The sequence below is a fragment of the Chelmon rostratus genome, chromosome 17 (genome assembly GCF_017976325.1).
Source record: "Chelmon rostratus isolate fCheRos1 chromosome 17, fCheRos1.pri, whole genome shotgun sequence".
Taxonomy (NCBI): Eukaryota; Metazoa; Chordata; class Actinopteri; order Chaetodontiformes; family Chaetodontidae; genus Chelmon; species Chelmon rostratus.
The window spans coordinates 7,129,151-7,144,888 of NC_055674.1; the positions used below are offsets into that span (position 1 = coordinate 7,129,151).

Below are 15,738 nucleotides of genomic sequence, written 5' to 3' on the forward strand. Positions count from 1 at the left end.
TGCATTGCACATAATATAAATATAATAACGTTATATAATTAAGTTATATTGATATAATACTGAACACAACATATATAGGGTAGTATATGTACATAGCAAATAATACATATTAATGTATTAAAATATTTAGAATATTGCATACATGATCAAATATAATGCACAGTATAATACATTGTCATTTGTTTTGTGTAATCCAGACCAACATGCAGTGACGCTGTTTGCTGTGTCTCATGGTTTAGGTTTACTGTTTAAATTGCCCAGTTTTACTCCCTGATGTTGTCTTAAAAACATTTGTGTTTAAAGTGTGAGACTCCGGGATGAGGCAGCGTGCAGGATCTGGAGGCGTAAAACAGCAAGAAGATCTTTATGAACTTAAAATGAGATACCAAAAAAGGGTCCCAATGGCTGCTAATAATCTACTGCGGACGACTCCGGACATCCGCTATCTAAACTGGGATCAGGGCATTACGGATTAGGGAGGACACTTTTCGGAAGGAAAACTAAGCCAGGACGGATTCAACTCCAAGTCAAATCCGCTCTTCAATCTATTATTACCTTGACTGCAGCGGACAGAGGAAAGCTCATATCAAACAGCAATAATACACAAAGAAGTCAAATTCTAGTTTTCCCTGTCGTTAAAGGAACATGACATTCACCCACTCCCTCATTGCATCTCCCCAGTAATACCGCAGGTACAAAATGTTAACTATTAGCATAAAGTGTCTCCCACAATGCAGCACTCACATGCTGTCCAGCTGATGATAATGAGAAAAAGAATAATTGCAGGGTTCAGTGAGCAAATTTACCTCCTCAAACATACTGTGAATAAACCAGCAGGAGACTTCAGGTACCCGCGGCTGCCAACTGGCCTTCTATTAAGGAGCCAGCTCAGCAGTTAAACTACTGTCTTGCTGCCCACTCAATGGGAAACTCTGCCTCTCAGGTAAATACATGTCTTCACACACACAAACACACACACACATACCAGGTCTCCCACCCGTTATTTTATCCCATGTGAGCACTAATTATTTACACAAAGGGGTCCGGGTGCTCAGTGACCCATTAGTGGTGAACATAGTCTGATCCCAGAAGTCCAGCAATATTACAATACAAAGGCTGTTTGGAAAATTCCAAAGTGCAGCATAAAATTTGACATCTGTAAACTGTATCTGGGGAATAATTTTCCTCAAAAAAGCCCGCTCAAAGGTCCACTAACTACTGACCACTGCTGAACTCAACAGACGCAGGTCAACAAACCCATCCATGTCAATGACAACTGTGGAAATTCCATCCGATGATGAAGACCATGTATGATTGAAAGCTCTGTAAAAGTGCACCTTGAATTTAAATTGTTTTGACAAACGCATGTAAGTGTATCAGTCTTACATGTCGCTGCGACTGAGAATGGACAACGAGACAGGATGAGAACGGTGATAAGTTAATTAAAACAAGAACCTTTCCAAAGGCAATCAGATGGCAGAGAGGGTGAAGGGGACAAGGCTGGAAACTAGAATCGTGACAAGTGGAGTGGTCTTGACTGGATCTCTAGTCAGAAAAAAAAGGTAATCTGCATTTAAAATGAAAATTGAGAGATGTGAAGAGTCATTTTGTTGCTCTGCAATGGAGAGAAGGCCAAATGGGGGTCATTTGTTGGATTCAGTGCTGAGATATTTGGGAATAGGAGTTCAAATAGACGATGACAGATTGTGTTTCATGGTGCAGAGGTTCATATTGTTAGATCACAAAGTGTATATTATTAAAACAGATAAGATAAGTTAAAATAAAACTTTATTTATCCTCAGCTGGGGAAATTTGGGCATTACAGCAGCATGTGATAGCAGTGGGAAGAAAAATAGCAGCAGAGATAGAGAACATTCGAAAAAAAAGAACAAAATAAAAAGTAGACTATATATATGTACATATATGTACAAAATATGTAAAAAGTACTTGGATACCATTGTAGACATCTCAAATGTTTTGTAATGGTAAATAAAATATAGTACAATATAATATAATATCTGGAATCACTAAAGAACAATTTAAAGCAGAATAATTTACATTTGTTTCTGATTGTTTTATTTTGAAAGTACTCACCGGTAGCGATTTCAGTCGGTATTGATGACACTTGTGTAATCGAATATGCTGCACTTCCAAACTGTGTCCACTAGAGGGCAAAGGCAATCAACTATAATGTGGAAAAGATACATGAACGCCCATCTCGCAAATGTCGTGGGTTAACAGACAAAAAAAAAACAACTAAGTATACAAAGTTGGCGCTGTATTCATTGTGGATGTTTAGCCTGGACAGATCATGTTTCCTCACCGAAGTGATTTGTAGTATCGATAAAGTTTCCCTACTGCTTAGTAACACCCAAGTTAGCCCCGGTTTTTGCCTCTCGTATATTAGCATAAACACTTGCATGTAAAAAGCCAGAAGGTCCTTTAAAAAGACTTACTGTTGTTCCGAGGGTATTTCCACAATCCTCAAAGACTTTTCTAACAATCTCAGTGGAAAGATATTCCGTTCATTGAACGATAAAAACAATTTTAACCCATTTTCCAAGTCGTGACTCAGCTCCCCGTCCAGGTAGGCAGGCCCTGATCTTTATTTTGATTCTGGAAGCAGGCTCCGGCAGGCCTGCAAAAAAAAAAAAAAAAAAAAAAAAAAAAAAATTAAATAATTTTTCATAATAAAATAATTTTAAAAAATTGTTGCTATATATAACAATCTATTGGTATTCATGATAATCCCATTATTAGTGAGGTGTCCAAAATATTGAAATTAATAACTTTATAGCAATATTAACACTGTGTTAACCGCACTTATGTTGTTGCAGTTCCTCCTTGTGACCACAAGAGGGAACTGCAACTGCTAACATAGCATTAAGGTAGAAGTAATATTGTGCAATCATTTCCGCTAAACACTTTCAAAATAAAACAATTACGGCGACAGCTGTGTTTCTGATGTTCTGCCCAACACCAAGCATGTACTCTAACTGAAGGTAACAGCACATTCACAGACGTAGCATTTATTGTTTATTGGAATACATTACATGAGATAGGCTTTTGTATTGTTTGATAACAGCTTGTTTCGTTGAAACAGAGGCTATTTTTACTAATACTAAAGTGATTGAATACTCTCATTGACGCCTCGAATTAATAATATTTATCAGAATATTTTTCGCCAATTTTCTTACCAAAGAGTGTGTGAATGTAGGCTATTTATGGCCATTACACACAATTAACAGTCATATTCAGCTCAGCTGGCACTTCGTTTTCTGCCTAAATTTGGTTACTTTATATGAAAGTATTCATTCACTTAATGTACTGCAGCTCTGCACTTTGATCACTGGAGGGCGGCAAACACTCGGTAGTAAAAAATAAACAGTCTTATTTTTCAACCTAATTTACACAATATAATGAGAAGGCACGGAGGTGGATGTTATCATATAACCGCAGTAGCCAACACAGACTGTCCACCAGACGACAAACATCTGTATACGTGAGGCCACACGTCTGGATCCTTCCAGAAAGTCTGGCCCATTCCAGACTTCACCTGTCACTCCCACCGAGCGTCTATAAAAGCACGACTGCGGTGACGTACGTTTTTCCTGACGTTGGGTGACGTTTTGTCGTGGGAGGAGCGCGCGTGACACATCAAAACTTGACAAAAACAGACAGCGGCTAAGGGACAGTGGTGCTCGCATCAGTGGGCAAACTGTTGTCAGAAAGTCACGGGAAAACCAGGATAAACCTGGATAATTTTAAATAACACTGTTGTCTCCTACTACAACACAACACGACAGACCAGGAAAACGGGATTTGGTGAGTAAAGAATTAACAAAAGCTACGACTAGCTGTCAGATTCAACTAGCTAGCCAACCTAGCTTAGTCAGCTAATTGTACGGTTTGATTAACGTTGAACAGCAAAACCAGCCGTATGTTAACGGTGTTTATTCATGGAGAGGGAGAAAGGGCAACACATATATTCGTCTTCCCCCAGTTAACATAAATAATATTTTCTACACAAGAACATTTAATGTTGGCTTACTGCTTATCGACACATAAGATAGCTTCCATCACTTGTGTTGTTGATAAATATGAGCTACGATTTGAAAAACGTGTTATTTTCCAAATTGTGGTCACCGTAGCTTTACAGATATTGCTGTTTGTTTTTTAAGCTTGCTGTTGTATCCCTGCTCTACAATCGTAACCTACATGAGCTGGAGTTATGTAATCATCCTAATCGTATAAGTTAGCCTGGCCTAGCTAGCTAGACGCTTACCAGTGTCGTCTAAAGGTCTAATAACATTTGGTTTTTCAATGTTTTCTGAACTAAGACAACGCCTGTAAAATTGTATAGTCATAAGCTTTTGACACGATGCTGTAACAGTTCATGAAAGTCACGATGACTTGGCTTATTATGCCACTGTAAACGTTAGCTAGCATGCAGCATGCTCAACCCATTTCAGTGTTCACACGGTCAGACCATCATCAGACAGGCAGCTTTGTTTAAAACTCAAGACATTTTCTTTTCTTCCTCCTTCAGGTTGTTGAGGTTTGACCATTGTTACCTGTAGAGGTGTTTCTGCGATGGAGTTTCCAGATTTGGGAGAGCACTGCACTGAGAAGACCTGCAAACGTTTAGGTGAGCACCTAAGGGAAAGGTGACAATGTATTGCTTGTTTATCCTGCTGTCTGCCATGAACTGGAAATGTACAACCTTGTATTACATTACAGATTTTCTTCCTATGAGATGTGACGCCTGCCAAGAGATTTTCTGCAAAGACCACATAACTTATGCAAATCACAAATGCATGTCATCCTACAAAAAGGTAATGGATAAATACTTTCAGTACAGCTTTTATATTGTGTTGAACATGCTTTTATTTACCATGCAAACTGTTAACTGCAGTTTACTAACTAATGTTTTTGGATAAAACTTCATTACTTTAAACTTAAGGAAAGCAATGTTTCATTAGTGACTGCCTCATGGTACATTTGTGCACATATATACATGATGCCATAGTGTTCACCAAAATAAATTCCGCCAGATTTTCTTTATCTTCATATCCCATTGGATTGCACATATTGTCAGTCTCTCATTATGTGTTATTCTGGGTCAAGATTCTGCTTCAACAATAGATAAATGGATTGTGTTAAAGTCCACGATGTTCTCCATGTGTTGTTTATGTTTTTAAGTACCGTATTTGTTTCATACTGTTAAGGTCAGAGTTGACAGCAGTGGTGATGGTCATATAAAATATTACAAAAAAATAACTAGAATAAAAGAAAGTTATTTGAAAAAATATCTATTAATACAGTACATAATCCTGTGTTTAACGTTTTTGATTTTATTTTTCCTGTAGGATATCCAGGTCCCAGTTTGTCCTCTGTGCAACATCCCTATTCCCATCAAGAGAGGAGAGATGCCCGACATTAAAGTCGGCGAGCACATTGATCGAGATTGCAAATCGGATCCTGCACAGAGAAAGAGAAAGGTTAGTATGAAACAGAGGTGTTTCATCTTGCAGTTTGAACCTAAACAACAATAACATACTTTTTTTTTTTTTGCTTTCTTTCAGATTTTCACAAATAAATGTTCTAAAGGGGGCTGTAAGCAGAAGGAAATGATGCGAGTGACCTGTGATCAGTGTCATTTAAATTACTGTCTTAAACACCGGCACCCACTAGACCATGACTGTAAAACTGATGGGAAACCTATGTCCAAATCAGGGTTTGTCCAGTCACACTTCACCTGCAGATACTGTTCTTTTATATGAAAATATCACAGCAAAAAATGACTGTATGTTTTGTTCTAGACATGCTGCTGCAATGAGGGCCCACAGTGCTTCCTCCACCTCTGCTTCTGGTTCTAGTTCATCTGCCTCAGGAAACCCTAGACCTGTTTCAAATGGTGTGAGTGCAAATAGCAGAGGTCACAACAGTGGGTAAGCAGTTCTCCTCAGTATTGATTTTAAATGTTCAACATAAAACCAGCATTTTAATCACTTCTGAAATGGGTACCTGAGATATTACCTCACACCTCAGTCTCTTTTTTTCTTTACAGCTCCACCCAGCGGATCCCCACTTCCGTTTCAGCTCAGAATGTAATACCACCATCAGCGTCCTTTCAGGCCGGCATGGTAAGCACATTATTTACATGACGTCACCTCATAAAAAATCCGCAGTGCGAGGAAAGTGTGATCATGAGTGTGCTGCTCTGGTGCTGTGATTGCAGACGGAGGAGCAGGCTCTACAAAGGGCTCTAGAGATGTCTTTGGCTGATTCGAGGCGGCCAGTTCAGCCGGCCCTCAGGTGAGTGTGAACGTCATCAAAACCCATAATCCCAAAAATATCCTATTATCAGCTCATAGTCACTCCTAACACACTTGTGCTGCTGCTGAGACTGGAACTCTGTGTTTTCCTCACTTATTTTTAGCTTGAAACAGTTGAGCTAATGTTGAATGGATCTGAGTTCATAAACAATGCTCGGATGCTTACAAGGCTACCGAGATCAAAACAAGTCTCAAGTGATGCTCATCGAGCAAATTCATCAGTCAAATCCAAAATAACAGTCTTTGGTAATAAGGTTACTACAAGCTGCAGAAGTAAAAGTGTTGTGTCTAAAAACTCAATTTGAACAAAGTTTTACATCCAGTTTTATTTGCATAACAGAGAAACATCTTAAAAGAAACATGCAGTTCATGCTGTCAATAATATATCAATAAAGTTGAGCTAGGCTCCTTTTGTAAGTGGTTTTCGGTAGTGTTGCTGCAATGTTCACCTCTTCTGTCTCCCCAGCTTCAGCCCTATAATCAAATGTGTACAACAGAAAGCAATGTTACCTGTTATTTAATGTCCCGTAGAGATAGTTTGATCGTAAGGTTTATGGAGGTTATGGGCTGTACTTGCTGTCTTTATTTTACGTCTTTTAAGTGTTCTACCAACCAGAGGCAAAGATCCATTGAATTCACACGAGCATTCACAGGTTTTCTTTTTGCACATTTTTGGAAATGAATGTGTGTGAGAGAGAGAGAGCTCAGCCTACTTATTCTTAAGATGTACTCATAAGCAGACTTTTGTGAACTAGTTGTAATTGACAAAGACAGTCTCACCACAAAACTGCACTCACTAGCTGCTGTGGAGCTTTCGGCCATAAATCTCAAGTTGTGAGAAGTAGTTCGATATTTACGCTGATTTATCACCATTCCTATTCACACATAAACACACTCTGTCAGCAGTGAAGTCTACTGTATAAATAATAGCAGTAGAACTATAGAATAAATCCAGCCGTGAGTGTGATGTATTGTCGTTTTTTGTCTCAGCCCTCAGGAGCAGGAGGATCTGGCTCTCGCTCAGGCTCTCGCTGCCAGTGAAGAAGAATACAGACGCCAGCAGCAGAGACAGCAGGTACCCGGAAAGCTTAGCCGTCAGTAGCATGCTAACAGGAAGGTACACCTTTGTCATGGCATCCCATCCTCTTTGAACTATCTTTACTGGCAGAAGATGAAACACTGACTGGTCTTTGATACGCTTTGAATTGTTATATGAAATGCACGTCCATGATTCTTACTGTCTTTTTTTCTTTGTTTAGGGGAGAGAGTCCAAACAATCCAACTGCAGCCTTTCTTAATCCCCGGACACTAGTTAGACTTCAAGCTGTGCTAATTATCTACTAGAAACTGCACATCTGGGATATCAATACCCAGGATCAATGATTGTTCAATGAAGAAATACTATTACCGCCTTCTACAATATAAGCACATACTTTCCCAGCAGGATCTGTCATTTTTACTAATGGTTTGCTCTGTACATATTTTATATGCTGATCATGATGAAACTGTTATATTACCATATACGAATATTGAATAAATTATTTAAAAGATGCTGAATTTTGCTCAGTTAATTCAGATTTGATGACACACAAAACACTGATACTCTGAGGGATGAGGGCTGTTGTGTAGGCTATTCAGCAAGTGTGTCAGTGCTGTGAAGTGGAATAATGCAATAATTTCCTCATCTTTTCAGCAGGAGCGGTTAGAGTTGAACAGATTCTGATTAATGTGGGCTTGTTTTATTCAGCAAAATGTGTTATCTCTGTGGGTGATGACCACATGAAGCCGAGACAGAGTTTCCTCACACTGTTGATCACTTGTACTCACATCAAACTTATTGTGGGTCAGTTTTCTCAAATATGAGTATCTTGTTCTTTTGCTATGGTCTAAACATTGTAAATCAAATGTTTTTTGAGTTTTGGAGTGTTGATCGGACAAAACAAGCAATTTGAAGAGGTCACCTTGGCAACATGGTTATGGCAACATTTGCAGCTATTTTCTGACATTTAACTACAGTTAAATAAAAAGCAGATTTATTGAAAATTGTTGCACTACAAGTTGTTCAAGGTTTGTGCAGCAGAGGGCAGTAAGCCTTCATAGATGATATTTACTGTATCACAGCGGGCTCAGATGTTTACTTCACAAATGTCAGTGAGAAAAGACCTCTGCTTCTTTGCTACCTGTTACTCTTACAGAGATGTTTGGTGTGAGCGACAGTGCCAGCAGTTAAAATGCTGCGTTGGAAAGTAGAGGCGTGACATAAACTGGTCAAAGACATTTACTTAATCAGATTTAATAGCCACAACTGAAAGGCATACAGCTGCTGGACAAGACCTCTTCAACCTCCTGCAGTCAGCATGTGTCTAACACCTAATTACCATCATCAGAAGCCAGTGATGCAGCTTCCTCTGCTATAACTGTTATAAAAGCGCACTGTCAGAAGAATTCACCGCTGATACTGCAACGTGACATTTGGTTCTTCAGTGATGAAGCCTTCCCATGAAACAGAATTATACATTTAAAGTAGTTGTAGCAACTTGCTGCACACATTTGCATATTCATATCTGCTTATTCTGAATCTGATGCAGCAACATGTTTCAAACAAGTTGGGGGGGAGCAACGAAACACTGGGAAAGATGTGGAATGCTCAAAAAACACCTTTTTGGATCAATCTACAGGTCAACAGGTTGATTGGTAACAGGTGATAGCATCATGATTGGGTATGAAAGGAGTATCCTCGAAAGTCTCACAAGCGAGGATGGAGCGAGGTTCACCGCTTTGAGAACACATGATTGGATAAAGGACGTTACTACATGGACTCAGGAACACTTTGTAACTCTGTTGTCGTTAAACAGTTCAGTTGTAAATGACTGCATTCTGTTTTTAATTACGTTTTACAGAGAGTCCCAGCTTCCTTGGTACTGGGGTTGTATGTGAGTCACTCTGATTGCTAGTAAAGAGGAGTTTCTGTGGAGACGACTCACACACTGCTGAGTTTTTACTAAACACTCTGGTTGCGGTGACTAAAGAGAAAAGCATCAATTACTTTCAGTTAAATGTAGAAAATGGATGTTTGCACAACACTGTCAAACATTTCCCCTGGTGATGCGGTCTTCTTCTTTTTTTTTTTTTTACCTCAAAGTGAAGTAATCTGCCGCCTCCAGCATTACAGACACTGTACTGTCAGGAAGGCAGAGAAAGACTGATTCTGCTCATAATTGGCTGCTTACTGTGACAGTATCGAAGTTATTCAATGAGATATTCAAAATTCAACCAAATATAATGCAGAACTCACATATTAGTCCCAGTACTTGATATTTTAAGCAATTATTGTCAGGAAAGCAGGCCGATCCTGACTCCCCCACTCCCATGAAGCAGGCTGAAGTGAGAGGGGTTAATAGAGACGGAAGGTCAAAAGAGAAAACCACATTTTAAGACAGAAATTCTCCACGTGATGGCTGAAAAGGTCATTCCTCTGGGTGCTGAAAACATTCAGCCTCTGACATGTTTAAGACAGAAGCTCTTCCCCTCTGTTGCCTCTTGTCTGTGAGGATCTTCGTCCAGGTCGTGACGGAGCTTGCTGAGGCAGAAGCTTGATGCACCTGATCCCTGTGACATAACAGCATCCACTCGGTGAGCCAGTAGATTGTTCATTGTGGTAGGGGGATGTGACCCCCTTTGTGCCATCTGATCTTCTTTTAGCATATTTTAAGGCTCTCTGACTGATTGCTGCTTTGCCAGTTGAGGAGAAATTGTCAAGCTGTTTCTGAATGAATTGATTCTGTGTGTGGGGAGAAAATGAGTCAGCAGTGCTGCCCGTGAATCCAGTGAATGCTTTCACAGGTACTATTTTAACATGTGACCCTCTACTGGCAGTGTTGTGTGAGTAGTGCTGATATTGTTCCCATAAATATTTGCAAAAGTCAAGGTTTGAATTTTGATTATTTTTTGAAGTAAAAAGGATTTTATTGGCATATTAAACCACTGTACACAGTGCTTTAGTGTGGAAACATAAGCATGAAGGGTAATGTAAATTAGTTTTCCACATCTTTCTGTAACTGATAAACGGCAAAAGGACTGATCACATGCACGCAACAGGTGTCGGTGTTAAAAGAGGAGACTTGTTTCCCAGCTGGAGATTCGTGACCTGGAGGCTTAGGAGGAAAACACAGAGCTCTAGCATGGTTCCAATTTCCTGGTATCACAAGTGTCATTTCACGGCACAGCAGGAAAACAGGAAAGTGGACCGAAATGTTCCCCCGTTGTGTCGGTGCAAATGGAAGAGTTTGAAAAGTTGGAGAGGCGGCAGAAACCTTCTGCTGAAAAGGTTTGTTTAGATCATGATGCACAAGTAGTTTCCAAATCCGTGGCTAATACGCACATTTTCATGAGGAGCTTTTGGGAGACAGAATTGATTGCTATGGTAACACAACAGCGCGCGTGTGTCTAGATGTGTGTTGCTCACGTTGTGGGGACAAAAATCTGTTTGCGCTGTCACACTGTCTCCAGGAAATGAATGTTATGTTATGGGACCACGACTGTGTGTGTGTGTGTGTGTGTGTGAGAGAGAGAGAGAGAGAGAGAGATAGAGTGAGAAACAGATTCAGTCGTGTGAGGATTTCACTTTAGTGGACCAGATGGTGAGTGAATATGGAGTAACTCACTCAATCATGCATCATCTTTACTTGAGATGTCCAACTGGTTCACCAGCAGCACCAGCTCCTGGCCTACTGGTTTGGCTGGTTTGAAAACCTCACACAGCTGACACTACTGGCACCAGCGTACTTAGCTGGAAGCTGACTTGGTTTTTCATTATTTTCCCAATAGCTGCAGAACAAAAAAGCATCTTCATTTGATCATTTGCAAACAGAAGTAACAAACAAACTGCTCTATGAGCAGCAGCAAACAGAAAACAATGATTTTATTGTGCATTTAACGTTACCGTACCACACATGGTGAATCTGAAATATTCACGTAAACTCAGAACAACAGTCTTGTTTATGTCTTTGGATGTTATTATGGATGGAAAAAGAGCACAGTGGAAAAACACAGCAATTACAGCCTGGAAGCCAGAGGTTCAGTAAGAGCTCTGAAGCTCAGTAGGTATGATTTTATTTTAAGTACTGAGCATGCTTGACACTCATTGAGGTATGAAAGCGGGACAGACTGAACGTGAAAAGCTCTGGCTGAGTGTAATTTTCTCACTATAATATGTTCAGTTGTTGAACAGATGAGTGGTGCACAAGCATTGTCTTCAGTGTGGAACACAGAAGAGCTGATTGTAAGCTCTTGGATGAAATACGCAAGATTAGGCACAATACTGCATAATATGCCAACTACAAACTGAATTATTCCACTTTTTACTCATGTTGTATGTTATGATGGAAATAAATATGTAATTCTGCCTCTGACTCAGTTAACACAAGCAGATCATTTGCTAATCCCCGCCCCTTAGTTACTGTTGCTACGTCTGTCAAGCTTTCCGTCCTCCTGCAGCACAGACAGACAGACGTACACAAAAGCACTGCAACCACCTATTGGTGGCAGATTGATGTGGCCTTAGCCACGTTGCTGATTAAGCTAGCATAGCTGTATGGACCCTTGTAAAAGAGGTCTTTGATGTGCACTTGATGGCTACACATGATGCCGTGCTGTGGCTAAGCTACAGTACATGTCCAACTCAAGCACAACCTCCACGGATGAAAAATGAAGTCAATGCAGAAGTGCTAAAAACTGCTGTTCCTCCAACGGCCACTTGAGGCTGGCTTCAAATCCCCATAGACCCCTATTTTAAAATGCCCAACTTTACAGCAGAAAAAAACATGTTCACTTGCCTGGTACGAAAAACTTTCATCATTCGTGACAACTGCACAAGGGTAATTTTTTATACAAGTCACTCATTATATTAAAGTTTAAAGTTATGTATAATTATGGGCATAGCCGCTTTGCGTGACAGCTAGTTGCTAGGTTTCGGCAACCACGCTTCATTTGGCCGGCCTTAGCTCCATCCACATTCCAGCATCAGAGAGAGTTCATCTATGTTTTGTACAGTCTGTGGTTCCACCATGCACCAACTTTTGCATTTGCATCACCTCCTGTCAGTACAAAACAAAAAGCACATTTATTTCTTTTATGGTAAAAGCATGGGTGGTGCTAAAGTTGGAGATTCAAAATTGTAATTTTTATGGGTCAAATGTGCAAAGCTGAGCAAATTTGTCAGAGGAAGGCTTCTTTTTTTTCATTTGGGTCGTATAACGCTCCTGGTACTGACGATACAGATGAACATCAGGAGAAGACTGAAACTGTCGGGGTATTTCTGAGTGCTGCCTATTTTTCAGCTTCCATTCATCAACTTCCATTAATCCAGTTGTCTTTCTTTCTCTTTTTTTTGCTTGGCTTTGTGCTCCTGCTTGTAATTTCCTCTGCTTCTCATTTCAGCAAAACCACATTCATATTTCAGCAAGCCCACAGACACTGTGGAGCGTCTGCTGTGGCCCTGCACCACGATCAATAAGAAGCCAGGTCAGGTCAGTCAGGGGTGAGACTCTCCTCTGGGCATGATCAAATTCATATCACAGGCCAGATTATTTCCAAGTCATGTGTGTAATTCAGAGAACTATATAAAGAATGACAGTACATTCTCTGTGATTACAAAGCAACAGCTTTAACATAGCATGACATATTATCTGTTCAACCTCACAGTGGATTCATCACCACTGAGCTGTGGCACCCGGGGGTGAAGCCTGTCTTTCAAACCCACAGGGTGCAGCCGAGCATTAAGACCTCTGTCCAGCTACAGGAAACATTTAAACTCACAGGTGTTCAAGAGCAAAAATGAGACTGACGAGGAGTCTGCAGCCATGCTGGCAGCTCTGCAAGCTGGACCTCAACGCTAACAGCAGCATGCTAACATGCTCACAATGACAACGCTCATATAATATTTAGTAGGTACACCAACCATCCTCTGACCATCGCACCAGGCTTTTTCATATCTGGGTTTTTTTTATTTCATTTTCTATATTATTTTATTACTGTTACTTTTGTAGTTATGTGTATTTTATATTGTCAGACAAACATATTCTCCTAATCATGCCACACACCCCTTTCCCCGTGGTATTGGTTTCTTCCAAAAATTGTACAGAAGGATGAAATCAGGTAGCTACACCTGCTGGAGGAGATGTAGGCGGTATGTTGCTGAAGTGGTCAGTAGAGCATCAATCCCTTTTTCAAACGGCTGAAAATAAAATGCAATTATCTATATACACTCAAGTGCTTTTGAGAAGTGTAGGCATATGGTTTGTTTTGCAAGATAGTTGGCTAGTACCAGTACCTGAAGTTAGAAGCCGCCCCTCATTTTGGCTTTTTAGCCTACTCACTCACTAGCAGACTTGCATAGCTTGTATACTATAGGTTGTTTAGATTCCCAAATATCACATGTTGTAGTTAGCAACAACACTGAGTTCAATTTGCTATATCTCCACGTCATGATGCAGAGGAAAATGTTGTCATTCTCTAGAATGTCCTCATGGTGATGGTGCAGGAGGTGAGATTTATAGCGACAGGCTGTTCTTCCTTCGTGGAAATGTATGCAGATTTAATTGAAAGCTCTGTTTCCTGATGAACAGGCACTTAAAGGTCATCTGTGTGAAGCAGGTAGATATGTGGATAGTGATGATCCTCATGCTGCTTCCTATGCACTGTGTTTGAAAATACAGCTGTAACTATGTTGGCATGTTCCTTTCATCTGTGGGTTTGTTACTGATGTTCTCCTAATTCATTTTCATGGTTTTTGTGAATTTCTGCACCTTAATTTTTGGGGGTTTGGCAGACAAGATTTAGCTCCTTTTCCAGAAAAGTGGCAGCAGTGTAGAAGCGAGTGACTGTTATTTTCAATAATCATAACAGCACAAATAAATGACATGAAACGCTCTAAATAAAGACACTGTAATAACAAAAGAGATTACTGTCTGCACAAGATTTCATAGCAGTGCATTTACTAGTTGTTGAGACATGGAGTGGACTAACTGACCAACAATGCCAACCCTATAGAGCCGCTAGCATGGGAAAACTTGCAGTGAAATTATTCATCAGCAAACCATCAAGTAGGGTTCAAGTGAACAAAATTAGCTTTCTGGAAGAAATTCAGTTTCTGTAAGAGATACTTGTGTCAAGGAATTGACCATTTATACCAAATGGCTATGAGGTTAGATTGGGCAGGAAAAGCCACGCTCTGTGAGGGAGCTCTCAATGAATACAAGCAGTGAAGAGGATACAGCTGTGAGATCATTTCCCTTAATATAAACACATACACAAGCATTTAAATCTTAGTTAAATTACCATTACAAAACACCACATGGGGGGAGGTTGGGGTGACGGAGGGAGCTGGCAGCAAAGAGCAGTGGTGTGATGTGCAGATGACCAGCGGCAGGTTATAATGTCTGAGCTGTACACCTGCATGAATATGATTGGCTGTTACAAGGCACACGTCTGTGAATGCACCAATCATTGTGAAGCATACTGCAAACAGCTGATTCCAATGAGTGGAGATCCTTTGAGTGTCCAAAGAGAAGCCCCTTCATGGCAAAGTCAGAATTAACAGAAACAATAAATATATTTGATATTTGAATGTATGATAAGCTATCACTACATATGCTTCTGGTGTTTTTTTGCAACCTGACAACAAAGGTTTTTTTTTATTTATGTAGAAATATTTATGTAAAATATGATGGAGAATATAATCCACTTGACAATAATAGTAAAAATAAGATAAAATAAAGTTGAAAATTAAATAAGAAAGAATGCGTAACATAAGATAGAAGAAAAAACTCACTGAATAATTGTAATAAAATAAATACAGTACACAGAATGCATAAAATTATGTACAACAGCAAAGCAAAGCACAAAGATTTCAGGCTTGTATCCGTACAATCGTAGCTAGTTGCAGGCCAAAGTGAAGACATGAGTTTTCAGCTTTCTTTTGAAAATATTCAGCGAGCTGGCTTCCCTCATGTTCAGCATGTTCCAGAGTTTTGGGGCGTAATTGAAAAAGGTCGCATCCCCGATTTGAATGAAATCAGGTTTTCGATTATTCTTCAAGTCAGCAGCTGAGGCTGTGTTGTGCTGCGTCCCATGTGTGAAAGCATAGAAATCAAGTCACAATGTGTTCTGTCTGAGTCCAAGGCCGGACTTCAGTGAGCCATCTGTGGGTTCATGATGTTCTCAGCAGCTGCAGCTTCTGAAAACGCTCCCAGGGAAAGTCGTTATTGATACCACAATAATAACGTTTAAACGTATCAGTAAGTAATATCAGCATTAACATGAGAAGTATTTGTACAGAGACTCTTCTCTGGGGATGAAGGTTGCCTGCCTCCCCTGCTGAACCCGGTGTACAATTCCATTC

At 40.0% G+C, this 15,738-nt stretch overlaps 1 protein-coding gene across 2 annotated transcripts; it reads left to right on the forward strand.

Moving 5' to 3' along the window:
* The first annotated feature begins 3,664 nt into the window (after positions 1–3,664).
* zfand2a (zinc finger, AN1-type domain 2A) lies at positions 3,665–7,885 on the forward strand. 2 transcript variants are annotated; one of them, XM_041957375.1, is made up of 10 exons: positions 3,665–3,825; positions 4,550–4,648; positions 4,741–4,835; positions 5,370–5,501; positions 5,586–5,737; positions 5,823–5,951; positions 6,071–6,146; positions 6,242–6,318; positions 7,329–7,455; positions 7,598–7,885. In XM_041957375.1, the coding sequence occupies exons 2-9, from the start codon at positions 4,594–4,596 to the stop codon at positions 7,438–7,440; spliced, it is 828 nt and encodes a 275-aa protein (XP_041813309.1). In that variant the 5' UTR covers positions 3,665–3,825; positions 4,550–4,593; the 3' UTR covers positions 7,441–7,455; positions 7,598–7,885. The 2 variants fall into 2 exon arrangements, with proteins under 2 accessions (XP_041813309.1, XP_041813308.1); XM_041957374.1 differs by having other exon boundaries at positions 7,329–7,413.
* The last annotated feature ends 7,853 nt before the right edge of the window (positions 7,886–15,738 follow it).

Excerpts from the sequence above, each read along its gene's own strand:
- zfand2a (XM_041957374.1), top strand. The coding sequence starts at position 4,594 with ATGGAGTTTCCAGATTTGGGAGAGCACTGCACTGAGAAGACCTGCAAA. Across the intron at positions 4,649-4,740 it reads GAAGACCTGCAAACGTTTAG|ATTTTCTTCCTATGAGATGT; the intron begins GTGAGCACCTAA and ends ATTACATTACAG. Across the intron at positions 5,738-5,822 it reads AAACCTATGTCCAAATCAGG|ACATGCTGCTGCAATGAGGG; the intron begins GTTTGTCCAGTC and ends GTTTTGTTCTAG.